The 26,481-nt window shown below is 38.5% G+C and overlaps 2 protein-coding genes and 1 long non-coding RNA gene across 3 annotated transcripts in view; 2 read left to right on the forward strand and 1 right to left on the reverse strand.

The window, feature by feature from the left end:
• LOC122417104 (discoidin domain-containing receptor 2-like) overlaps window positions 1-13,296 on the forward strand; it is an 82,200-nt gene extending 68,904 nt beyond the window's left edge. The window contains exons 9-17 of the mRNA XM_043430365.1: window positions 353-451; window positions 5,345-5,520; window positions 5,714-5,885; window positions 6,209-6,495; window positions 7,766-7,903; window positions 8,355-8,671; window positions 9,142-9,376; window positions 9,721-9,870; window positions 10,033-13,296. Coding sequence (XP_043286300.1) covers window positions 353-451; window positions 5,345-5,520; window positions 5,714-5,885; window positions 6,209-6,495; window positions 7,766-7,903; window positions 8,355-8,671; window positions 9,142-9,376; window positions 9,721-9,870; window positions 10,033-10,182 — 1,724 coding nt within the window. The 3' untranslated portion in view covers window positions 10,183-13,296. The remainder of the gene's footprint in view (window positions 1-352; window positions 452-5,344; window positions 5,521-5,713; window positions 5,886-6,208; window positions 6,496-7,765; window positions 7,904-8,354; window positions 8,672-9,141; window positions 9,377-9,720; window positions 9,871-10,032) is intronic.
• LOC122417106 (uncharacterized) lies at window positions 450-25,815 on the reverse strand. Its single transcript, XR_006262230.1, has 4 exons — window positions 25,722-25,815; window positions 20,720-20,890; window positions 14,589-14,851; window positions 450-568 (listed from the first exon to the last, which is right to left on the reverse strand). It is a non-coding gene; the product is annotated as an uncharacterized lncRNA (long non-coding RNA).
• Window positions 17,650-20,333, forward strand: LOC122417105 (uncharacterized). Its single transcript, XM_043430366.1, has 3 exons — window positions 17,650-17,806; window positions 19,292-19,435; window positions 20,085-20,333. Exons 1-3 carry the CDS (start codon window positions 17,740-17,742, stop codon window positions 20,210-20,212), a joined length of 339 nt encoding a protein of 112 aa, XP_043286301.1. The 5' UTR covers window positions 17,650-17,739; the 3' UTR covers window positions 20,213-20,333.
• Window positions 25,816-26,481: the final 666 nt, after the last annotated feature.

The following is a 26,481-nucleotide window of genomic DNA, read 5'->3' on the forward strand; positions in this document are numbered from 1 at the left end:
AACAATGAGAAAGCTCGTTTTTATTGGAATTTACATCGAAACGGTATTAATTAACGAAAAACGTTGCTCAACCGCCTCCATTTTCGGATATCGACGTTTTTTCCGATTGGGGAATCAAAGCCCCTCAATTTCTTGGGCTGTATGACCGTTGATTTAAATGGAGCTCCACTCTGAGAGTAAACTGCATCGAAAACTACAGCTTTCTGCTTTTTTCCGATTCGATTGTTATCGACGAGTCTTTTCGAATGCAGATTTTTTACAAGTTTCGATGAAACATGAAATAAACGGATTCACTCGTCGACCGTTCGGTGCTTGCGTCGGTAAAATATCTTCCTCGTGTTTTTCATTGTAGCCAATCCGTATGAAAACACCACTGTGGATAGTGGAGCTGCGGACACTTCGAATGGACGAGGACCGACGAACCCACAATTGGATCTCAATTTGCAAACGAGTACGTATCGATCCTGCATACATGAGAATAAATACGAAATATTTTCAATCCTAAAGTTCATTCGGTAACCGACTCTTGTAGAATCTCGTCAAACTCCATTTTCCCACTCTATTGCATCTGAAAAACAGTCAGGAAATTGCATTAGCTTCAGAAAACATCGAAACGACTACTCTGCCATTTTTCAATCCCATCGACGAGAACGAAGTTTTGTCGAAACTATGAAATATTTTGTGCCACGTATTCGATGAAACATTTTTTATATAAAAGTATATCACAGCGGAGATTCTTTATAATGGATTGAAACTTGAGTGAATCGTTGAAAAATTTGGTTACGTAGACAAAATATTCTCGTGAACGTAATGAAAAAAAAAATTTATTCTATGAGATTACGGTAAATATTTGCAATACTCACTTTTATTAAAAAGCATGCAAAATTATTTTTCGAGCATTATCATTGATGAAAAACGATACCACGACTGGTCGCAGGGAGGGGGAAGCTAAAAATTTAATTAAAAACATGTTCTTTTTAAATCTGAAAAAAATAACGAAAGGGAAAGTAGGAAAATCGAAATACGAAATAAGGAAGATGGTCAGGACCCACCCAACGATTCCGCACCCACATTCAAAGTGTTCCGAACCCACTCAACGATTTCGCACATCGAAAGATGTTCCAGACCCACCCAACCGCTTCTACGTGTTAAAGATAAGGGTTTGTATGAGTTTGGAACGAAGAATACTGAAAGAATGAATGACAGTAGCTAAGAAATTGGAATTCCGTTAATAAAAACAAAATTGTGTTTTTTTTACCTTCCCCATTCGTAAAATTCATCGTAATATAATTTTTTATCAATATTACACGTTGCCAAAAATGTTGAGGCCATTTTTCATCGATGACAATAGCGAAGAAACGGAAATTTCATTCAGATTTTTTGCAAAATTCTTTTTTTCAATTTTTATACATTCCCCCTCCCTAAAATCACTTTAGGGAGGGGGAATGTATTATTTTTTTATTGATATCATTTTCTATTGATAATAATACTGAAAAAAAAAATTGGCATCATTTTTATCAAAGTGAGTATTGTAATAAATATTTGCCTTAATTTCTAGTAATTGAGTGTGAAGAGTTTTCAAGAAGTTCTCCTGCCCTGGGCTGGACAAACATTCAAAACTCTCGGATCGTGTTTAATTACCGGGACGATTTCAAAACGACGTGATTGGAGCAATGAATTTCTGTCTCCTGGAAGCAGCAAGAGTTCGGTTGAAAAATCAGTAAAACCGGTAGTTCCTTAGTCCAGTAAACAGATGAGGAAACAATTTTCTGAATGGATGGAAACGAGGTTTTCTGAGTAGCACCATGTCCAAGAGCCTGTAGCAGGGTAACCGAGCAACTTCATTAAGTAAATGAGGCCGCAGTGTTCTTCACCAAGAAGATATGATTAGAAAACGTACTCGGATACGTATATATGTCGCTCGCGGTGGGAAGAACTCTCCAGGCTGCGACGAATCGCTACGGGAAGAGATCGTTTATAATTCACGAAGGAACTCCACGTAACGTAAACAATTAGTCGGATTAAATGGCAGCATACCGCACCATCCCATCCACACTCATACATTTTTGTATATATGTATGTGCACGTAGAAAAGTAACAGGTATGGAGAAGTGGAAAGCTTTAGCGAGCGCGAATATATCTCGTTGCGAAAGCTTCGAAAAGGAAACACGTTCGAGGAGCAACCGGCTACGGGAAAAGCAGACTTTGCTATCGCAACTAGAGCGAAATTACGTGTCCCGTATAGTCCAACCACGCGGCCAATTGTTCATGTATATATATTTTACTGTGATATACACATTTTTACGATCCACTTTTAAGAATCCAGGGCAATATGGCCTCGTACGAAAAACGCATATTAAAGTCCTTATTTACGGCTGGGACATTTTCTGTGTATTGCAACTTTCGTAATGTGAGTTTACCGCTTTTTATTACAGTGAGCTCGTGGCAAAATGGAAAAAATTTTGTTAGTACGACTATTCAAAATATTGGGATTTATTTTTGACAAATACAAGGAGCTTTGTGAAGGATTGGAAAAAAATGTAAGCCCCAAAGAATTCAAAATGGCGCAGGTACAAATCGTCGAATAATAAACTCCGTGGAAAATTCGATGATTTCACAATCTTTGTCTCTGAGACACCGTTCGAGAAGTGGAGGAAAAAAATCTTTTTGGAGAAAAAGTGAAGCGCGATATTTTTTTTCTTAACTCTGATTCCTGCTAAAACTTTTAGCTCCAATAATCATGAAAAATCAACGCGGCATTTCACCAAAAAAAATCGTACGTAGCGCAGGTTATAAAGTGGAATGATTTTTAACAAAATTTATTGTACACAACTCGGAAACTGAAATCGTTTAAAAAAATATCGATTTCCAGCTTTTTTTGCTCTCAGGCTTTTTTTCCCTTTCATGAAATTATGTTGAATTCACGAAAGAAGAAAATTATGACGAACGCCAAGTCGGCGTTGGCTATCAATGAAATGACACTCGTAAACTTTCACAGAGTTGTTTAAGCAAACAAACAAATCAATTATTCTTGACGGGAAGAAAACCAAAAAAAAAACTTTTATCCTCAAATTCAAATTCTCATGATAATTCCCCTTTTTTTAACGATTCACTGTACAATTGTGACCACGGAAAACCTTCCCTGGCGTCTACCACCGGAGCAGCCGTTGCTCGACAGATTTGTTTTTTGTCGAGGTCCATTTTAACCCGCAAGAGCATAATATGGGGCTTGGCCGACATACACAAAGTTTGCTAAGGGATAAATGAGCAAAAGCGAAATTTCCCTATCTTCCTGGCGCGTCCGTACCGGCGACCGGGAAACCTTTCCCGTTGTTCCGACGACCCTCCGATGCATATACAGTTCCCACGAAATATAGAAATACGAAATCTTCGTGGCGAGCAACATTTTTTTCCGGATTCTCCGAGAACCGCGAGCCCAGATAAAAAAGTTGCAATAAAAACAAGCGAAGAGCTCGTTCGTGCACAATTCAGTGGAGAATAATGACGGGAAGATAGATAACTCGAGTTTTTGTGTCAGGAAATAAAAGGCACGACATCCAGCCACGATTTCGTGATGAAATTAACATTATTTGTCTCCAGCGTTCCAAGATTTCTGATTTTTTTTCCCGTGGACTTCATAAAAATTTCAGACAAGCCAGACTTTTCATTCAATTTTTCTTCTCCCACCTGCTTCGAAAAATGGGTTTAAAAAATGGAGAACAAAAACCTCTGAAACTCAGACATTTTTTTCAATTTTCTTCTCCGATCTCGAATGCAAAAACAACAATTTTGATGCTTCAATTAAAAGTTGCAGCGTACATGCGAATTTCATTGAAACATTTGCAACAGCCTTTCGAGAAAGAAAACTTCGTTTAAATTTCGTGACTCTCCATACATTGTGAATTAATATATTTTACGAGAAATATTACGCATCAAAGATACAAATTTATTGCCGAATAGGATTTGAATAATAATATTCGCTCGTCGTGAAATGTAAATTTAGTAGGTGGTGATAACGACAAGAAGTAGCAAGTGTCGTTAATTCGATGTAAAGTTTAGTCAACTACAGGCGAGTTTTCACCCGGCTTGAGATGGGACTTGGTGCGATATGATCAATTAAGGCAGTGGCATGAAGTAGCTTCGCGAAGCGAAACAAAATCATATAATCCACGCTTCGCGAAACATCACCGTCTATCATTATAAAGGCAAACAGTTCTCTCGTTCTACACTTCACCTCGAGCCTCGACACCGACGCAGTGACAGGCTGCCGTAACTCCGTGAACATTTCCATCGATGTACTTTTTCTTCTCACTTTCTCATGTTCTCATACTCACTTTCCAACTCTTTCATTATGACACTAAAAATATTTATCGTCAGTGAAATTTATTGAAAGTGATTGAATATATTCCGAGGAGCCCAGGCGAATATTTGAACAACGAATTTCCAGTGTTCGGAATGGGAACAATGATTAATCATGGACGAAAATGAAACGATTCTTCGGACGTAGAATTTTCATTTTATCTTTATGACTTATTAAAATCACTTGCAACCGACCTGACCCCAAAATTCAGAAACTCGACAATGAGATTCAGGAAAAAAATTGTTAGCTGGCACCCAAACATTCTTTTTTTTCTAACAAATAAACAATCCGAGAATTTTTGGATTTTTTTTTTGTTTTTTTTTTTTTTCAATTCCATAAAATATGTCGTTGTCAATTGAGTTTGTAAAAAGCAGCTGCTTCGCTTTCCTGTCTGGATTACACAATAATAAATGTTTTCATGCTTAAGTACGAAATGTTTTATTTGCAATTAATCAATCATGACTGATACGAATGTTTTTACTCACGAATTTTTGTTGTTATGAGAGAAATGAAAAGAGTAAAAATCAATATAAAAATGAGCCTGGGAGCGACCTGATGTAGAGCAAATAATTAATGAAACGAATTAATGAGATATCGATAATTAACGTTTTATTCGATGATATATATTGATAAAAAAAGTCGTGTGGAACGACACAGAGATGGAGAGTACAATGAATAACGAAATCACAAATTGATTGTCCAGTTGTGAAAAATTGAAGTGATTTAAAAATTAACATTAATTAAGTATAAAAATTGTTGAAAAAATGTGATTTCACATTTCGTTGATGAGAAATTCCATTGCTCGTTGGATTTTATACAAAAACCCAGAAAATACCCTGGAAATGAGAACAATCGTCGTAATACCGTGGTCGACTATAAAAAAGTAAAAGCTCCATTTATCTCGTTGTATGTCAAAATTCGGAATTCTTACCACCGGTATTTTCAGCCCTCATGAAAGGTAATATCTAACTCTGCTTTTCACAGTAACGGCTCGTGAGGAAGATCAGGAGTACGTGCAAGTGCTAATAGGCGTATTAACGGCAATCACGCTTCTATTGTTACTCGTTTTCGTAATTATTTTGCTACTGAGCCGACGTCACAAGCTCCAGAGCTCGCCAACCGTATTAAAAAATCCATTCGGCTTCGCCGTTAACATGAAGGTAAAGGAAAAATAACGATGACCACTGCGGTAAAAAGTACTCGCAACGCGACGATCTCAAACCGAGATTACGATTTTCGTGTAAAAAAATTATTCATTTGATAAATTAGAGAAAAATTAAATAATTAACGAAACTCGTGAACATTTATAATATTCGAACACGTTTTTACGTTTCTGTCGTCGATTTTTGCCAGGACATTCTTCTCAATCTCACGCCGAGCAGCATGCTCAACGACAATGGACGCGCCTCGCCCGAACCTCCCGAGGAAGATGCCAGTATCCACGAATCTTTGACGATGGAACAATTCGATTCACCGCTCGTTGGATCACCTTACAAAGCTACTTACGCAGCCGTCGTTAATTCTGGTACGTTTTGGCATCGATGATTCTAGGAATAATTGACAATGACTCGTCATTTTTCATCACTTCATCGCCAATCAAAAAACCTTGGAAAATATGTTTGTTGAGAAATTTTATCGATTTTATCAACGATTTTGGCGATGGGCATAATCATTTTGATATTGAAAAATTTAATAAAACGAAAAAAAAAATCGAAAAGAAGGAAAAGAAAGTTTCTCTAAAAAATTGACGTCGTTTGCCAACCCCCTGCGAGAGCCTGGACTCGGCTTAAAACGAACAAATTTTGACTTTTGCATAAAACGTTCACTCGCTCGTTCACGTCGTGCCAGATCCACCAAAAGAAGTAAATACCGTTGAAATACTGGAGCAAGAGGCAAGTCCCGGACGAACGGATTCCAGAGGAGTTAATTATCCGGTTCCGGGACCGGCGAGCAGTTCTTCCTCACCGGCATGTTCACCAGCTCGACACTCCCAACATTACAGAACGCTTCAGCTCCATTCGAACAGCTCTGCGAGCAGACCTAGTACGACGTCAATCTCTTCGAATTATCAAAGAGACTCGGTCGATCCTGCTAACTCGAAACGATGGCACACTGCCCCCAAAGAAAAGCACAAGGCAAGCTTAATTCAATTTCAAATTTTCATTACACTCCTGATTTCCTTATTTCGCTGAAAAATACGCTAAAGTCTCAAGAAAAGTACTTTTTTTCGAAGAAAGGGACAAGCATGAAAATCAATAATTTTAAGAAACTTTGACATTCATTTCCGTATTGAACTTTAAGGTAGATCATGCAGGAAACGATTTTCTTATGAAAGTCTTGAAATTTACACAGAGTTTAAACGCGTATTCGACTGACACGCATATCAAATTTTAAAGAGTTTGTCTCATTGGTTATTGAGATAAACGTGCTTAATTATGAAGAAAAATACACGGAAATATGGGTAAAAAATCGTTTATCCTTTCATATAACGAATGAACGTTTCTTACGAAGTTTATGAAAATGTAGACAATAACGATGAAGTATATAATGAAGGTCTGCGAAAAAATTCGAGACGATTGTCTCACTAGTAGTAAAGATACAATACCTTAAAGATTGAACGAAATTGGTGATGAGCACTCGCGTAACCTCACATTTGTTTATTTCGGCATTCTGCTTCTTCTCGATTAATTAATGGCTTATAATTTCATTCGCCAAAAGATAAGTTGAAAAAATTTATTTACATTTTCGAACCGCATAAAATACGATCCTTCGGGCATGATCTACCTTAATTAAAAAAAAAAAAAAAAAAAAACAAACTCAAAAAAATTATTTGAACTGTAAATTGTTCAAAGATCAACAAGCCGAAAATTCTATTTCAGTCAATCAAAATGTAATCGATGATTTATCGAAATATTTCAGTCATTTGTGTTTCCTCCATTCCAAAATGAATGGCCCAAAGCACTTTTAAAATTGTTAAAAATTCATTGGAGCTCAAATTTTTTGAAAAAGTTGCGATGAGCTCGTTTCAGTGCACGAAAGGAAAACCGTTCGATTATATTTGTCGAGCAGGGCTTCGTTCCGCAATCGTTGATGAGTCCTTAAAAAAAAAACAAACGTCACCACCATTGTTACCTGCATGTTTTTGAAAATAATAAACGAAACGCAGACGCCCGGCGATAAGTTTTCTGGTTAATTTCGCGAGAATTTCTCTCTGGTGAACCGATAACGGAAATGACTCGATGACACAAATAATTCGTTAGTTCATCCTGCGTACGTAATACGATTACTAAAATTAGCATATCGCGGATAAACAGAGCGAGTTTTTGCTGGTTACGTCAATAATGGAAACCAGTGAAGCGATCCGTTTACACATTTGTTTGTCATTTTTTATTTTCATTTTCGCAGGTACCCGCACCGATCGTAAGCTGGAATATAGCCCCCAGCATGAACAAACCGTACAAGTGCAAGGAGATTGAACCCACAGATATTCCACGCGAATGTTTACGAACCGTGGAAAAACTCGGGTCGAGTCACATAGGCGAGGTATTGTTGAAGCAATAAACAAAATTTTTCATTATTTTTTTCCCCAAATTTAATCAATTGAAGAATAATAAAAACGATATTGAATTTTCAAAAGTTGTTTATATTTTTAATTTTTTTTTCAATTTTATCATTTTAAAAATTGAAGAGGAGTAAACGAATTTTTCATAATGACTTCGTGTTGTCAATTTTTATTTCGAATTTTATAAATTAAAGAGAAAAAAAATATAGAAAAATTATCGAATTTCTTGGAATTTATTTATACTTTTTTGTCTCATTTTGTAATTCATGAAATTCAAAAAAATACTCAATTCAGGTTAATTGTCAGAAAAGGTTGGGCAGAAATTTGAATAACAAAATCACGAGAATCGAAAAATTGCTAATTCGAAGAAAAAAGCTTTTTCGCGTGGAAAAAATTGCTAATTCGCTGCTTTTTCTATTGGTGCAATTAAAGGCAATAATATGCGAATCCGTATCACTGGACGAGGTGGTAACGGGCGCAGGCAGGCTCGTCGTGGCAAGAATCCCCTCGACGAATACAGAGCGTGCAAATTCTGCTCGTACGAGCGAAACGATGCGGGAGGTCCGGTTTCTTTCCTGCCTGAGTGATCCAAATATTGCGAGAATTTTGGGCATTTGTAATGCCACGGAGTCGTCACCTTGCTGGACTATTATGGAGTACACGGAGCTTGGAGATTTGGCACACTATTTGCAGTACAGCGTTCCCCTCACGGGAACACTGAGGCCAACTTGCAATCTCAAAGCCCTCAGGTACGTTCGTTCATCTCTCTATATCTCTCAAAGCACAATGAAAATTACCACGAAAGAGGTCTACTGATAATGAGGGAAGTCGAAATTCCTTTCTGATGCAAACAAAAAATTTTTTAAATACTTTCCCGTACTCTTATTCCCGTTACTTCGAGTCTTGAATACACCAATCCAAATTTCGGACCGAATTTGAACGCCTGCCCAACCGGTGGTTTTCTACGTTTTTAAATGTAAATTTAAATAAAATTGATTAATAATAAATGAATTAACTGCTCAAAACGACAGCACGATTCATCGAGATTTTGGTTTATTGAAAGATTGGATTTAAATGTTAAAAAATTCAAATTTTAGCTGATGCCAATTACAATATTTCGAGAATTGGAAACTGGCGTTTTTACAAAACGTTGAATCTAATTCCAAGGTCTAGTTTCACCTCAATTTTTAACTAATTATCTCGTTTTTTCATTTTTCAGTCAAAATTGCCTGTTGTATATGGGTGCGCAAATAGCATCGGGGATGAGATTTCTCGAATCGAAGAATCTCGTTCACAAGGATCTGGCAGCGAGAAATTGTCTCGTCGGACGTTGCTACAGCGTGAAAGTGACGGACATCGCAATGTGCAGCGACCTTTACAAGAAGGATTACAGTGACATAGGTGGCAGACCACCGGCGCCAATTAGATGGTTGCCGTGGGAAAGTGTACTTCTCGTACGTGCACTCAAACATTTCGATTCAAGAGCGACTCTAACGATTTCAAGCTACACGAAAATCATATGAGAAAGTGAATTGAAAAATCTTGGAGTTTCGTGGACTCGAAGACCAAAAAATCATTTTTTTATGTTTCTCTATTCCACGTTGAGAAAAGACTTGTCAAACGTTCGATTTCGACAGTAAAAAACTCTTTTTTCGAAAAAATAGTTAGAGAGAAGCGAACGTAAATGGAAAACCACGGTTTTCTTCCTTTCCCAAAGAATTTACTCAAATTCGAGCACCAAAATACGAAGATCTATTATGATAAATAACGAACGAATTTCGTTCTCTCTCGTTTTCAGGACAGGTACACATGCGCCAGTAGCGTTTGGTCTTTCGCTGTTACGCTCTGGGAAGTGATGTGTCTCGCACGTGAGAAGCCGTTCCAGCATCTTACGAACGAGCAAGTTATACAGAACGCAGAGGTCATGTATTACGGTGGAGAATTACAAGTATGAAACCGAAGTTTCCTATCGATCGATCGTGATAATTAAGCAAGCAAATTCGATGGATTTCGATTGAATTTTGTGAAAATTCTTTCGATCAACTTAGCATGCTTCCTCCGCAGTTTTTTCCTGTTTTTCGTAATCCCTCTTTCAATTTTGTTTCCGAAGGTTTTACTGCCAAAGCCAACAATGTGTCCGGATGAGGTTTACAGAGTGATGTGCTCCTGCTGGAAGAGAGACGAGACGACGAGGCCGAGTTTCAAGGACATCGCTGCCTTCATGAAAAAGATTATCGCCGATTATCGTCCCACGGCATAATCTCCTGCTCGACTGTGATATATCAAACAAACAAAATAAATGATGAAGCCCGAGAAAAGGCGCGTGTAAACACCACAGCCATATTTTTCCCTTCGTTCTCCATTCGTACCTCCTCTTTTCGGGGCTTCGGTATACCGAAACGCGATCGACTAACTGAGCGAAAAGACAGAAAGCTACTCGAAAAACGATCGCCGAACTAAAAATATGAAAAATTATTTCATATACGGACTAGAAAACGAACGAAATATCCGTTTCGACAGATCAATGTGTGGAAGGATGTACAATCGTTAGCTCTTAAGTCGAATTATAAATTACTCAAGTTATCCAACGAAACGGAGATTGATACGACGAATGAAATATACGCAAATACATATTTCATGTATACGGTGTTGTCGCGGATTTTCGTAAAATTTAAGATGCTTCGCACGTACAGTCTCAGCCGAAGATATTCGTTAGAAGCAAAAAAAAATCTTTTCTACTCAAATGAAACAAATTTCTGAGTCGATAAAAAGTTTCACACCGAAAAACATTTTTTTTCGGTTCAACAAAAAGCTTCGAACAATTTTCTGGTTTTGCTAATATCTATTTTCTGTTGAATAATAAAACGATAAAAATACATTAACGAATCGCTGGAATTCGACAAATAATTGGCCAGTTTTATCAAATTTTTTTTGTGCTTTCTTCTCATAGTTTTAGAATTTTTTCAAATTGCTGTTGCTTATTCGATGTTACAGCAAAAAATGTTAGACTCGAGTTTTTTTTCAATTTCTTTACTTCTGTGATGAGAAAGCCAACAGCGTTTCATGAATTGCGATATTCCCATGGATATTAGTACAATTGAACAAAATGTAAAAAAATATTGCTGTAATTGTGAGAAGCATCCTTAAAAATGTGCAGGAAGTACACTCGACTCTGAACTCACCGCGTGAGTTGATTTTCTTCAAATTTTCTCTATTTTCGTTCGAAATTTTAAAAATCCGGCTCACGTCGCTGGGCGTGAATGATTTACTTGTAAATAGTCGAGAAGACGACCGTATTTTTCGTTTTTCTCAAACAAAGCGTCACTTACCTCAACCCTTTATCGAAAAATTAGTTTACATCAATGAAAAGTGAGGAGAGAAACATTTTTTTCTAGACTCGACTGTACCTTCGTTTACAAAACGCGAGGCACAAGAATAAAACAGCAAATCATATTAATAACGTGTATTATTAAAACAATATTCAAGACTCGTTCGGCGCAGAAGGTGAATAAAAATGGAATGAAAAGTGACTCCCATTGCACGAGAATAAGTCACATTACGATTCAAACTTCTCGATCTCAATCAAAATTTTATTTCATTCGTCACCATTCACAACAAAATAAGTGGAACAAGAAAAAACAAAAGTCGAAAAATCCATCATTCGAACGCATGATCCCATCTCTCCAGGATTCTCAATTCACTTAATTTCACTCAGACTTTAAACTTTACCAATAACTAAACTAAAAAGTCCTAAATTAAACAACATAACAGTGAACGCAGTGGCCAGCTGTTGTATGAAAGAAAGTTCTAGTCAGTTCGATCACGTGTTATTTCTACGAAGAACGAGTGAAGACGTGCAATGGCATGATTTTAAATTGAAAATAAAAAATATATATACATATATAAATATGAAGAAACCGAAATCAATGTACAGTATTGTTAATGTTCATAACGACCGAGTAATAGATGTACGACTATAAATTAGATATATATAAATATGTATATGACCTACGAATATTAGTATCACGTAAATCCGCCGATCTGTAAATATATATCGTACGATAGATTAATTACGTTATCAAGATGATTGCTGGTATCATCTTCACACTGTGATGCATCTCTCACCTCATTATCTTATTTTATTTCTTCTTTTTCACTCACTTGTTTGATCTTTTTTTTTTTATGTATTTTTGTGTCAGCGAAAAAGGTTTGTCAAACGAAGCCATTTTCGGGTTCATATATTTCGTGAAGATTTTTACCAGTGATCTCTGGTTGTACTAAAACTCTTACAGTACAATTTATTCCAGACAAATCAGACTCGAAACAACCACGAAGAAATGTACGACTGGACACGATATGTAACGACTCACATATCTTAGATTTTAATATATTTATCGGTTCCTCAACGAAATAAAGAAAATTTCTGCCAATTTGTTGTTGTTGTTTTTTTTTTTTTTTTTTTTTTTCATTATTTGTCGAGCTGAAGATAAACGTTCTTGACTCTTCGTTTTTTTTTAAATATTTTTTAAAAACTTTTTTTAAAATTTGTTGCGATTCCATCTGGGACAAAAATGAAGTATTTCCGGTTTTTCCTTTTCCGCGCCTCCCATGCTCTGTTGATAATGTTGTGGGATGATGAAAATAAGTCAGCCTGTAAATTTATGTGTATGAAATGAAATTGTACGTGAAATCTCACACTCAGAGCCCAAATCGTTGCTATTTTTTCTTCAATTACTAATTACAAGTGGCAAAAATGTTCGAGGACTCATTTCAATCGGGGGAAAATGTATACAATTGAGTTGTACGAGTAATTGCGTATGTACAGTCGAAATTATCGACATTCTGGTCTCGAACGCTCGGACAAAAGTGATAAGAGTGTTGAAAAATTCTTTTGGACTGAGAAAAAGCAAGATAAACGTTTATTGATGACAGCCAACAATTGTTTCGTATCAGAATTTTCCCGAGGAACGATGGAAAATAGTTAAATGAAGATCGACAATTAGGAACTGTGGATATTCGATCGTGGAAAAACTATTTAAGGCTCCTCAAAAAAACGATCTTCAGTTAAACTGCAATCATTGATGATCGAACTCTTGAAATCGATCAAAATCTCGACCAGCGCGAAATGCGCGTACACGTAAACATATCCTTACACTCACTAGCAAAATTCATGACTCTCGTTCGTGAAACGAGCTCGTGAAATTTCCTCTGTATACGCCCTGTATGAAAAGTGTGCGTTTGTGCCTGAGTGCGGAGCGTGTGCTTAGACACTTTCAAAAACGACGTTTCAACCGTCGAAGAAAGAAATCATAAATTGTAAATCCTACAAAGCTTCGGAGGGTGTCGCCAATAAAATGTTAGATAAGGAGGAATATTCTCGTGTATTTTTCTCTTTTTTCGTTCACACTCGAAACTAGGCATCGACCTCGAGCCGTTAGAGCTAAAAATATAAAAAAAACGTGAATTTAAGCAATCATTTATGATGTTGCAAAGTGTCAAAGTCACAAAAAATTATTTGAGCTTCGCCGTTCTCAGACATTTCATTTGATCGTCGCTGAACGCTTCAACTTGCCGAACACTTGATCGAGGAGTTTCACAGTTTTTAGTCAAATCCAACAATATTTACGGATCAACTTCCGATGGATCAAGGTTCATTCGAAACTTGACATATCTTTGCCAAATCGATAAGCCTAAAAAAAATCACTCCCCAGTTTGACGACTTTCAGTATTTCCATTGCTCTTCTTAGTCGTTCTATGATTTTTTTCGCCGATAAATACCCTCATCCAGTGGCTTGGAATCGACTTTGAATGATGAGCTGAAACGAACTTTCTATTCTGCTAAACTTACGGGGACAAACTTTTGACTCAAGTGAACAAAAAGAGTCAATGGTTTCGTGAAACAAGTAAGTTAATCAACTGAACATAATTTACATAGATTGTGTGACCGTTAGTCGCGATAAACGGAGGTAAAAAATATGTGCCAAATGATTGCACATGGATAAGTCACAGTCGGAGAAAAAGAAAGAACCCTCATTTCATCGATATTTACAGACAGAATGTGCGCTTTCACACTTGCTATAATTTTCGACGTGACAATGGGAATACTTGATCGAATATTTGCCTACCCGATCAAATATTGAGTCGGTGGAGAAAAACACGATTCCCCGGTATCAAGGTAATGTGCGCGGCGTCAAGAGCCGTCGTATTCCTCCGCGCGATACTACGCTTGTGTATTCTGTAAAATATATATGCGAAAAAAGGATGAAGAAAAAAATAAGAAATTGAAGCGGAATGAGAGATAGAGAAAGCGACGGTAGTCTCGACAATCGATTTCTGAATTTTCATGGGAAAATATGCCGCGATCGTTTCGTTTCGTCGATATCCCAGCTTCTCTTTTCCTTTCTTTTTCTCTTTCAATACATTTTTGCCATTAGCATTTCGCAGAGTCCGCTCCCCCCCTCGGCCTGCTCCAGCCTCTTTCTCTCTCCCATTTTCCTTCCCCTTTTTCTCTTCTCGCACCAGAGTTTGCGGAGAGATCGAACGAGATGTTCGCAAGATCTTGTTTTTAGCTCGCGGCAATACTCGATCGGTTCTCGCTCGCTTCTCAATTCGTGTGCTATGCGCTCCGCGATATACTCTTCGGCGAACTGACTTTTGAACACTTACCAAGATTGGAGAAAACCGACGAAACATCAGCCGACCTTATGCTACAACATCGAACCACGACGAATGTAACACGAAACGAGAATGAGGGAAAAATATAAGAGCGAGACCGAGCGCGCTCTGAAATTGACCTTTGACCCCTTTCCACGAGGAGACACACTCCTTCGAGTATTTTTCATTCCTTCCCGTTTCTCGCTTCTTCTTCTTCTTCTTCTTCCTCGTGCCTTTTTAACGGCTTACATACGTCCAGCAGTGTCTAAAACGGGCTAAAAGAAAAACTGTTTTCAGAAGGGATAACAATAGAAATTAATAAAAATAAATTTCACACAGAAGTTTATTAGTATTTGAGCTTTGTAAGGGAATTTATTTCATTTTTTTTCTTCAAAAGTTACAACTTAAAAAATCACGTTTCCCGAAGCACTATGAAAAAAAGTTGCTCCACGGTCTGCATCATTTCTTCTTGAAATGTCAATAAATCTCCCAAACGTTAAAAAATTCTTGTTAAATAAAGTTGTAGTTATAGTCTGTCGAGCCGGATTTTTCAAATTCGAAAAATTTAACAATTTACAGCAGTTTAAAAAAAGGGTGGATTTTTTGTCATAAACGTCACACTTTAATTATGTTTATTAAAGTTTTTAAGCACAATATCAAAAATCAGACTCGACGGTCTATAGAGAAAATAATTTCGAATATTAAAAAAAAAAAGCATCAAAAAATATTAAAAACTGTATGAGTTGTCGTGCAGACCGTGCCAGAGAAAGTAGTTTTGGGAAAAACGCAGGCCCTCTCGTTGGGCAGTCACGTTTTCTACAATAACTTTCGATCTGTAGGGAATTTTTACAATCAACTTTCACAGAAATACGCCTAAAACTGTCGAGAATAATAATCTGTAAAACATCGATTTTTTGAAAATTCTGGACGTATGTAAGGCCTTAAGACACTGCGCCAGTAAACTCTGCTCGATTGATCGTTTCAAAGACAACAAAATTCGAAATGGAATTCGAAGTGGATGCCAATTGTTCGGAAATTCTGCAGCAGAATCTTCGATTTCTGTCAATACATCGACGAACGAGGATGGATTTACTATTTCGCGACTCCATTTGTTTGTTTTTTTTTTTGCATTTTCTCACTTTCCTGGTTCCCATCAACTTTTTATTTATTTATTCGCGATTGCAATTTTCTAGTAATTTTGTTATTTTTTAAAAGAATTTTCTCAATTTTATGTCCATCAATTCTTAAGAAAACGGCTATTTTCTCAGCCAGTGTTGTTTGCATTTTCATATTCTATAATTAAACATTTTCAAGCTCACGGTGAATGCGAGAACATAAAAAAAATAATAAAGCACCATCAAGAGACACGAGATTCTATTTTATGTTTCCTTAGAAGACCTGCGCGGAATATTAATCTCGTCGTATATCTTCGCAATGTAAATTCATTTATTTGAACTTACTCGCTGCGTATGGAAAACAAGAAGGAATTCATTTGGCTGTATCCCGAATAAAATAGAATTGTATAAGCCCTATTTAATCAAGAGCAATTTCGTAGATGTGAAGAATTATTCGTTTTCGAGCGTAAAGACCCTGAAACAATTTTTCGTTTTAGGGGAGACCGAGGCAAAACAGGATGCTCCAAAAATTAGGGAAATTTTTTGAACTTTTTTTTTTCTTCAATTTTTATATTTTTCTCATACTCTTTCTTCTAATACTCTGAAACATGTTAAAGAAAAGACATCTTGAGTTTGGAAAAAAAATATTGAAAATTTATTTTATCTTCAATTTTTGAAAAGTCCACTTTGCCCCACAAATTTTTATTTCAAAAAAATCCACTCCGCACAACTTTGACACTGAATCTATGGATTCAGTGGATGAAGAATACAAATTTTTGTAAAATAAACATCGGCAGTCCTCGTTATTATAGCGGACGTTATTAATCGAATGCACTCGATTGAGCGTGAAAAACGCACCCAAAATGCATTGGAATAAAATTATAATATAATTAAAAAAAAAAAATCACAAATTTTTTAACAAAATTTCAGTGCATTTCTCAGTTTTTGGGAGTAAAAAATAAACTGAGCTTTTCAAACTCCTGAAAAGTTAAATATTTTTTTACACATCCCGTTTTGCCCCGGTCTCCTCTACAATAACCGAGAAAATAAGCGATACCACGCGCGATGTTTAGTTTGTCAATTACCGAATTCGTAGTGAAATATTTTTATTAAAAACATCTCGTACATTTCAAGTTGAAAATAAACTGCTAAAGCGATCATTTAAATTCTCGAATCGTTAAGTTATCGCGTCGAAAACTTCTACTGCTCGATCGCATTTTTTATTCGGCGTAGTTTCGTAAAGCAAACGCTCGAAAATTTTAATCATAGTTTATTTTCCAATAGTCGAGAAACTACCTCGTGGAATAAATTCACGGATACAAATAATTTAAAGCCAGCTTTGAACCGTCAAATTCGTAAAACCTATCTACAAAGTTTAAGCCCGAATTTTCGACGATGAAACCTCCAATATTTTTTTATAATCGACACTGAAGGTAAGACTCCGATTCGCCGTTGTATACTTCGTTGCTCGATAATGCATTTTTTTCACTCCCAGTGATCGATGCTCATGATACTAACAAGATTATTGTCGCTTGTCTGAGGATCGAATTTCCGAGATTGTTGGCCGGTTCCATTGGTGCAAAACACCCTGAAGGGTTACGAGAGAGATGAGCAGTATGGAGGAGGAGCGTGCGCGACAAGTACGAGGCTCAATAGTGTGTCCGATAATCTTGTAGCCGATGTGTTTGAATCTTTGATGTGTAGAGTTTGTCGTTTGTGTACACAGTCGCGCACAAGAGATAATAATGAAATTCACGACACGACGTTTGAAGGCTTGCTGTGAAATTCATGCAGTGTGTACACATCCACATACATATGAATAAACATTCGAACCCATATCGTTATTCGTTGTTCACATAAGCACCGCTCGACACGCACAATACTTTAAATATGAGAGCTAAAGAAAAAAAACGTACGTACATGAAGTTCCACACACATTGAAGAGCCGTAGCTTTATATAATGATAGCAGTGCGGGAAAGTGAGAACATTGAATCGTAACGACTCTCGGAAGGAACATCAACGTGTTTAGTTGAGCAAAGAAAAAAAAATGCGTTTCAACTTTTTGTCATTTGACTTCGGTCTCCTGCTGTTGGTGCTTGTCGCTCTTCTTCAAGGTAAGAATAATATGTCTCCGTCGATCGAACCTCGTTTTCTCATTGATTTTTTATTCTTCGAAAATTTTTCACACTCTTCAGGTACGTTTTGCCATTCGCACTCGTCGCGACATTCTTTGCTGTTGTTTGCTATGGATAATTTAGATTTTTTCAGTAACTCATCTTCTGCGTCTTTCATGATTGTTTTTGTCCGTTCTCGGTCCGTTCTTAACTCTTGCCTACGATTTATTTTTTATACTTTTTGACTCAATCAAGTTCTAGGAAATTTTTCAGGTCGCTGAATTCGAAAGTAGTGTCAGATTTTTTTCATTTCAAGGGAAATTTGTTTTCATAGAAGGCCAAAAACTTCTTCGCGCTCCAATCCGTCGTCGAATTGGAATTCAGCAACTGTGTAAAAGTCGCTCGATTTTCTATTCGAGTCCGCTTTCCCGCCCCTCGTCAGTCGCATCGAAACATTTTGAATTTTGAAAAACTAATACAACGTTCGGATTCAACGTCGCCATGGAAGTTTCATGAAAATCGAAACAGCGTTAATCGATTAGTTGTTTTTACATGTCCGCATATTGCGCAACACGCTCTTACGAAACGACTTTATTCCGCACAATTTGCGTCACTCAGGGAGTCGGCGGGACGAACATTCTTCGAAAAATCAATAAATTTCTTCCTCCAGTTCGATAACAATATAAAAACAATGAAAATTGCAAAATTCATTCGAAACTTAACTCATTAAGGCTCAAATGAACTGAATTCAAACGCTAACTTTGATTCTTTAGTGTACTCACAAAAATGGACATTTTTAAAGACAAACAGTCATTTCTCATGTTTTCAGGGTCGCTCTTTCGAATGACGCTGAGAAAATTTTGGGAAAAAAACATCTTATCATACTTTTTTTAAGAAACGTGAAAAAAAACAGGATTTTTCACCGTTTTTTTCAACTTTTTCATTTTTTGACACGAAAACATTTTTTTCTCACTCCCAAACTTATTAAAAAAGCGGTCCCGATACTCAGACAAGAAGATCCTGGCCTAGGAAAAAAAAAATTCTAAGATGGCGTTGTCAAAATGGTGGCTGAAGTAATGAATTTTCATTTCAATGGATGACTACGAATGTTTATCAATTCGGTTTCATGTTTTCGAAGATAAAGCTACATTTATTGGGGTTTTGGGGTCGTTGATCACAATCTCGATGTCAAAATACTGAAATTCAAGAGGGCGACTATCCAAACTCGATGTTTTCTATTCAACCAGCTTGAAATTATTCTTATGGCGAGTTTTTGGGTCGCTGATCCCGATCCCGGTGTCGGGAATTACAAAATTCAAGATAGCAGCTATTTGTGTTCAAATTTCTTGTATTTTTAAAAATATTTTTGGTTATTTTGTGAATTTTTTGTTTTTTTTTTCTACGTTTGTAATTTTTTTATATTTTTATAAATTTTTTTATATGGCCTTAATGGATTAATTAATGTTATTTTCATTTTCATTTCAGGAGCTACAGCTGGTCGGTACCGCGAGAATTCGAACGACCTAACATGCAATCCGGACAACTGTATAAAAACGGAACAGTGCGAGGAACTAATAAGAGGACCTCCTCAACGATGCGAAAAATCTGGCGAAAGTTGCTGTTCAGTGGGTAAGATTGAGACTAGAAATTCCCTCTGAATGGATATTTTTCCTCTCCTCGATATTTTGTTGATAAAAGCTCCGCATAATAGACCTCATAACAGCCTGGTGAATTCCCCATCAGTTATTTTATTACATGCCCGAAGGTAAAAGCGCAACTCTGTTAGAGTAAAATACAAAGTAATGAAATACAATATCGCTCTCATCGATCGCAGTTATTATCGTAACGAGACAGGATCATTTACCTGGCAAAAGTTTTCTTCAAAATAATTGGCACGTGGAAAACGAGCGTAGAAATCAAAATGTCGAAAATCGACGAAGAAATTAAAAAACTGACAACTCACCAACGAACGAAGAATTTCATTTTATTCGTGAAGGAATAATATTGACGTTTCGATATTCCTATTCGTTAGCGTTTCGAATCATTAAAATTTCGAATTGTAGACTTGAATTTAAAATCCCAAATGGACGGCTTGCAAGCCGAATGGAAAAGTGCGCCTTTCGTACTAGAAAAAAAATGCTCAAAGATACAATTTCTAAAAAAATGTGACACGCGTGCAATTAAAATTCATATAAAAAATATAAATACGGTGCAAACTAAAAAAAAACTTAGTTGAAGCGAATTTAAATAAAAGCTTGTAAAAAAAAAAAACTTTCAGTCAAAGAGGAATTCCGAGCGACCTGCTTTCATCATGGTGGAGTCTGCATGGAGCAATGTGCAGAGGTCATCACGGTTAGGCGACCCACCGAGTGTCAAGCGCCCCAAAAGTGCTGTGTCTTAGTTTAATTGTATCAAGGAATTTGTGGGGTGGAGCCTGAGAAAATGTATTCGATGCAAAGTCCCGAAAGCGTTGTTTGTAAATGAACGTGCAAAAAAAAATCGAAATAAAGAAGTGAGAATCGAGTTATTTAGATGCCTGAAATTTTGCCAACTCCCTAAATGACAGAGGCACCAGCAATCCCATTAGATTTAACTTCTCTTCCTTCCCACCAATACTTGCAGCAACCGCGAGACGATCGTCATCGTCGTGTTCACTATCAAAGTATTCAACTCAAAAGTGTCTGCCACGGTGCAAGGCAACTTGTCTGCCTGGGGCTGTATGCGCACTTGTTGTATGACTCAATAGATCAATTTGAAAGCATCGTGTCCAAGCTAAGGCAAAGTAAACGTCCTCTGGGGACATTTGATCCAGAGGACTGGATATATCTCGATTGATAATGATGTTTCAACGTCGTTCAAGTGAAATCAATGTTGACGTGTAACGCGTGGAAGCCCATGCTCGCTTATACGTACCTTTATGTCTGTGAGCTCAATATTTGTGTTGGCACTGGACCCAGGATGATGGGTCCTTAAACCCAGAGTCCTGGGAGCTCAATATTTTAACTGCTTTCCCAAATAAATGAGAAAGCGACCTTAATGAGAAGACTGAATGCCCCGAAGTGGCTCATCCCCAACCTTGAATGGCTGAAACAAAAATTGAGCAATTTTATGAAACATTTATTAGAGGCCGATGCCACGAGAATAACCCATACGCCGAGGAGACTATTCTGAAGCGAAAACTACCACGAACCTCTACTATTTTAGCCCCGTTTGTATGCACACAATCAAAAACCTTGTTAGTCTCTCATACTTTCTTTCCCACTCCCTGTCTCTTGGTTGCTTCTTATGAAGATTACCAACAGGAAAATTGCCCTGCAGGCCCAAAAGGAAACCGTGCAACATCATCATCGCCAGGCACGCTTGACAACGACAAGTCTTCATCTTTCCATCCCCCCTCGGCCCCTGCCCCTCCCCGCGAAACCCTCGCTCTCTCGTCGCTCGTTGCAACGTTACAAGAAACAGACGAACGATAAGGGGTGGAGCCAAGAACGAGAGGGAGATGCCCTCTGCGATGCAGAGATTATATAAAGAGATCGAAGCCGAGTGTATACCTCTATGGATACGAATGTTCAATATTTTCTTTATACGAGATGTTCCATGCTGATCCAGACAACTATTTAGTGCTAGAAAGCATCCTACTTGCGATCGATCAACTCTTTTTTTACGTTGATAATTTCTCGGAGTTTGCTCAAAATTTCGACATTTACGTCTTCGTGTTTCACGCTTTTTCTTACAGTTTTTAAATAAAATTTCATAAACGTGGAAACTGATGGTGAATCCTTTGAAAAGTGGTGAAAAATCTTGAATTTTTTCCTTGTTATTAGATTTTTTAATTTCTTCATACGAAACTGCGTAGAAAATTCACTGGTCACCTAATTTGGATGCTGAGCGGGGACGAAGATGTTTTATAAATGGATTTACGAATTCATAAAGTATCGTATATTGTGGAAGAGAGGCTCGGGGATGAGGGGGGGAAAATGCTGTGGCAAACCGGAATGAGTGAAGGAGGAAGTGGAAAAAAAGAGAAAAGATGAAAAATATCAATGTGCATGAGATACAAGCGAAAACCTCAAGTCACGAGGTAAGAACCTCGCGAGTCAACGATGAAAAAAACGAAGAGGAGGAGGGTCGAGCCGAAAAAAAGACGAGGCATGGAATGAGATGCAACGACGAGTGTGCGGGATGAAGAGTCTCGTGGAACGATAGAAAAGCCTCGGGACGTAAAACGTGGAAAGGGAGAGAGCGACGGAGGTGAAGAGGGAGGAATAAGGAGACGGAGAGAACTGAAGGGAAGAGTTTGCTCGAGGCAATGCAGGCAGACGCGCGAGGTACAGCCATTTCGGTGGCCTGAGGGCACTCGAAAGGAGCGATCCCGGACGACCGAGAGAAGGAACGAACTGGAGAGGCTCGAGGGGACGTTTTGACCCTTCTTTGGATCTAAATTTTGCTGTCGAACGAGGGACATCGTACAATACATTTTATGTACTCATTAGCACATTAGAACAGATTTCAATTCACTTTTTTCTCCATTGCTCAATGACCTTTCAGTATTTTTCCAGTGGAAATGTTTGGTGGTGGGATAAATCCTTGAGGAATTATTCATTCCCCATCGACCCAATCGTACTTCGTTCCGATGTGACAGGAACCAATTAGCAACGTCTAAGAAAAAGGCATCAACGTCATCGTATGATAATAAATTCTGAAGAATGTGCTTTCCCACTGGAATAGTATCGATGGATTCTTCTCCATCCGATTTGCTTTTAAAATTTTGAGTTTTCTCATTCATTCTGCGCGAAATGAAAACTTTTCTCTTTGTGTTTAACCCTCGAGGCCTATTTGACGTTGAAGGAAAATTATTCCCTGAAAAATTTTATCCCAAAATACTTTCTCGTTTACGAATCCATTGTGACATTTTAGTTTTTTTTTATTGGGAAATACGAATTTTTTAATGTTAACGAGTGCGCGCAGTACCTGGGACTTGGGAGCAGGTGAAATCAGAAAAATTTACGAATTAATCTACCCCCTAACGCCTTAAATAGACGAAATACAAATGTGTACTCACTTTTGTTCTGCGATAACTAAAGCACGTTTTCACACAGCGCCAACTCAACATGAAACGTCGGCGTCATATTAATATTTCGATGGATTAAGGTATTCCTTTCACGAACCCGAATATTCTACAAACGACTGATTTTAAATAAAAGTAAATGTGCATGCGCGAATAAATTGGCAAAATTTCAGCTCAGGTTATCGAACATTTAATGAAGAATAAAACTTCAAAAATTGTAAAATTTAAGCTCAAGGGGATTCCAACATCACGACATTTCTATTCAATAATTTATAAACTAAATAATTCTGAATTCCACATACAACTGTCTCACAGATGGAAAAAAAATATAAGGAATCCACAGCGACGATAAAAATAACCGATTACCGAATGCTTAAAAAAATGGCAGAAGCAGAAGTTTTTATCATATAACAGCGACTTCGCAGAGATTAGAAATCAGTCGAAATTTCGAGTGCCCCAATTTGCGCCACCAAAAAATACGCTCATGCGAAAAGAATATCGTTAAAGCAGTTTATCTCTTTGTTTAGGAGTATTTATGGTGCAATCTAATCTTGCTTGATGGAATGAGGCAATTAAAGCCCCGACCTTTCGCTGATCGGTGCAGTTTTACGGGGCCTGGAAGCGCCGTGTTGCGTAGAAGCGACATGCGGTCCGAGAGTGTTTGCAATGAAATCGACTTCCATCGAGAGGACTGCATTAGAATAACCGACGAAAGACGTTGGAGAAGCTTCAACGAGTCATCGCATCGCTCCACGTCCGAGGAATAAGTTGAAACTAGAAAGCAATAAAATCAATTCTGTAGAAGGGATTAGAAGAGTGAAAAAGAAGGAGATGAGAACATTATTTGTTGCGGAGAGCGAGAAGCTTCTAAATTTCACCTTAAAAAGGATCAAAGCAGTCACCTGTGCGGAGAGAGAAGGAGGAAGAGGGAGTTTCGGACGAGTTGGGCGAAGGTGGAGAGAGGAGCAGGCGAGGAAGAGGAGAAAATGCCCGAGGCTTGGGACGCGCGAGAGCTTGGTCGCTGCGGGTACGGAAATGGTCGGAAGAGATAGCGCGGCTTCGGTCGCCCGGAGGTGGCGGGAACGAGGACGGGATTGCGGCGGGGGAGTGCAGAGCGACGGCGTTCGCGTACGAAAATACTCGCACACTGTACCAGGAAGAAGAAGAAGAAGAAGAAGAAGAGGCTGAAGAGGAGGAGGGCACGAAGCGAGATGGAAGCGAAGCTGCGATCGCACAAGCCCGAGAGAAGAAGCGAACGGAGCAATGAAGAGAGAAGTGAAGAGCGACGAGGCGGGGGCGCAGAGAAGGGGGAAGGAGGAAAATACCCCCCGGCGAAAGCGAGACAATGCATGCCAGAGGCGCCTCAGGCAGGTCGCCGGCGACGGGCGGACGGGCGCGGATGGGCCTGAACCAAGGCCCCTCACTCTCTCTCCCTCCCTCGCACTGGGAGAGTCCAGTAACGATGCCTCCGGGCTATACGTGGCAGAGCATCAGCGGTGTACCCCGTGCACACGAGGCTTGCCATTCTCTGTGCACAACGCGAGTAACGCTGAGAAAGATAGAGAATCCGACACAGAGAAGAGCCTTGCCGAGGAACGATAAGCACGAAATGAAATATTAATGAACTATCAGAGTATTTTTACTCATCTAGGCACAAAGTATCCGAAACCCACTGTGGAGACGATTTTTTTACACAAAAATTAAATCGTCGACGGAAACTCCAATATTTTCCCGTCATCGAATCCAAACTCGGCCCACTTTGCAATCCCGAGTCTCAACAAACTCCGACAATCGTTAATTATTCGCTTGAATATCCTCGAGAAAACGACACTCAAAGACGGTGCCTAGAATTCTTGTTTGCAGCCCCGCGACGCGTCCGACCAGTCGACTGCGGATTCTGGTCAATAATAATAAGATTATCGTCGGAGAACTTTCCACAATAATTCACTGGCTCAGCTGACATTTGGCAGCACTCATTGTTGAGTGATTCCGCGGAGTCGCAGCATCGGGAACCCCCCCGACGCGTCGTGTCCCGACTCGGAAACAAGCATCGTCGCGATCACGAGCCTCGTTTATATTCCAGTACTGCATTTTCTTCAAATTCATTCCGACAATAATATTCAAACGGAATTTGCAATCGTAGGCAGAACCAGACTCGGATCGGGAAATAATTTTATTGCGAGCTCGAAGCTCGTATACACGAACGCAACGTATCTCAACGATCCGATCACGGACACAAGCGAATGATGCAGGAGAGCATGGAAAAGAGAGCTCAGGAGATTCGCGATATATTTTACATTTAACAAAGAAGGAAACGAAATGAAAAAGTACAAAAGCATTGCATGCAATGTTGTGTTATACAATCATGTAAAATACACTAGTTCACGCGTGCAAAAAGCTCGGGTGAAAGAACAGGGCGAACTTGAATATTGAGTGTTAAATCCCCCCGAGGAGGAACGGTGCTCGAGAACATATCACAATGAGAAAGCGACTGAGGCAAGGAGTCTGTTCTCCAATCTCGAAATTCCTGTTGTTTCTCATCTCTGATTCTCCTGCCTTCGTTTCGCGGTGAGCACATAACGATATTTCGTCCAACCGGATGAGGTCAGGTCGATCTCTACAGTCGATGCCATTTCGGTTCGACATCGACGCTGCACTCGACTCACTTTCAAAACTTGTATGAGAAACGAGATTTTTGGGTGTGCGTATGAAATTGGGAAGTTTAGGCAACGACTTTGGGCACTTCGATAGAAGCCGCAATTATCTTGAGCAGAAAAGTTCGTTTGGTTGCAAGTAAATCAATTGAGCTGGAGCAACTTTGCGGATAATATTTCTCTGGTTCCTTACCGTTCGAAATGGCTTTGTCTGACTCCGAGGATCCCAAACCGACGCGAGCTACCGCGATAATCCACTTTGGGAGGTTGGGAAAGAGAATAAATACTGTGCGTAAAATGGCTGAATAAACTCGCCGGAATGATAAGAAATCGTGTGTTTTCTTCGTGCAACAAAAATACTCCGAAACTTTTTGCTTTGCCGCAATGTTTTACGAGAACGTCAGCGTTTTCGCGAGCGAAGGGCGAACGGCTTTCGAAGAAGTGATCGAGAAAACGATGAAGTAGCAAGAAAAAATATTGAGATAAAGAAGAAGACGAAGTTAAAAAACGTGCAAGAAGTTGGCAGGGGCTCGCCTGGCCTCGAGGCATTTGGGAGTTTTCTGAAACATCCGCAGAAGCCTGCGGGCATTCCTCGAGGATCGTCGAAGATCCGCTTCGAGGGAGACGTTCGGAAAATTTGAACAATTTCCTCCCGTCCGCGTACTTCTCAACTGAGAATAATAGTTATTAAAAAATACGAAAAAAACCATAAAAATTCACTGTCGATCGTCATCGATTGAGGCCAAAAAGTATCTCAGAAAAATCTGAGCTCCGAGGATATTGAATCTCAGCTCGCCTGAGCTCAACGATGAAAAAATAAGTCCAATGACTCTTCATTTACATGAAGAAACAAAACAACATAACCTATAATTACGAACAAGCAGCAATATAATTCTATTGGTTGAGTCAATGCGATTCAACAGTTTATTTTTGTTATGCTAATCATTTTATAA

The sequence above is a fragment of the Venturia canescens genome, chromosome 10 (genome assembly GCF_019457755.1).
Source record: "Venturia canescens isolate UGA chromosome 10, ASM1945775v1, whole genome shotgun sequence".
Taxonomy (NCBI): domain Eukaryota; kingdom Metazoa; phylum Arthropoda; class Insecta; order Hymenoptera; family Ichneumonidae; genus Venturia; species Venturia canescens.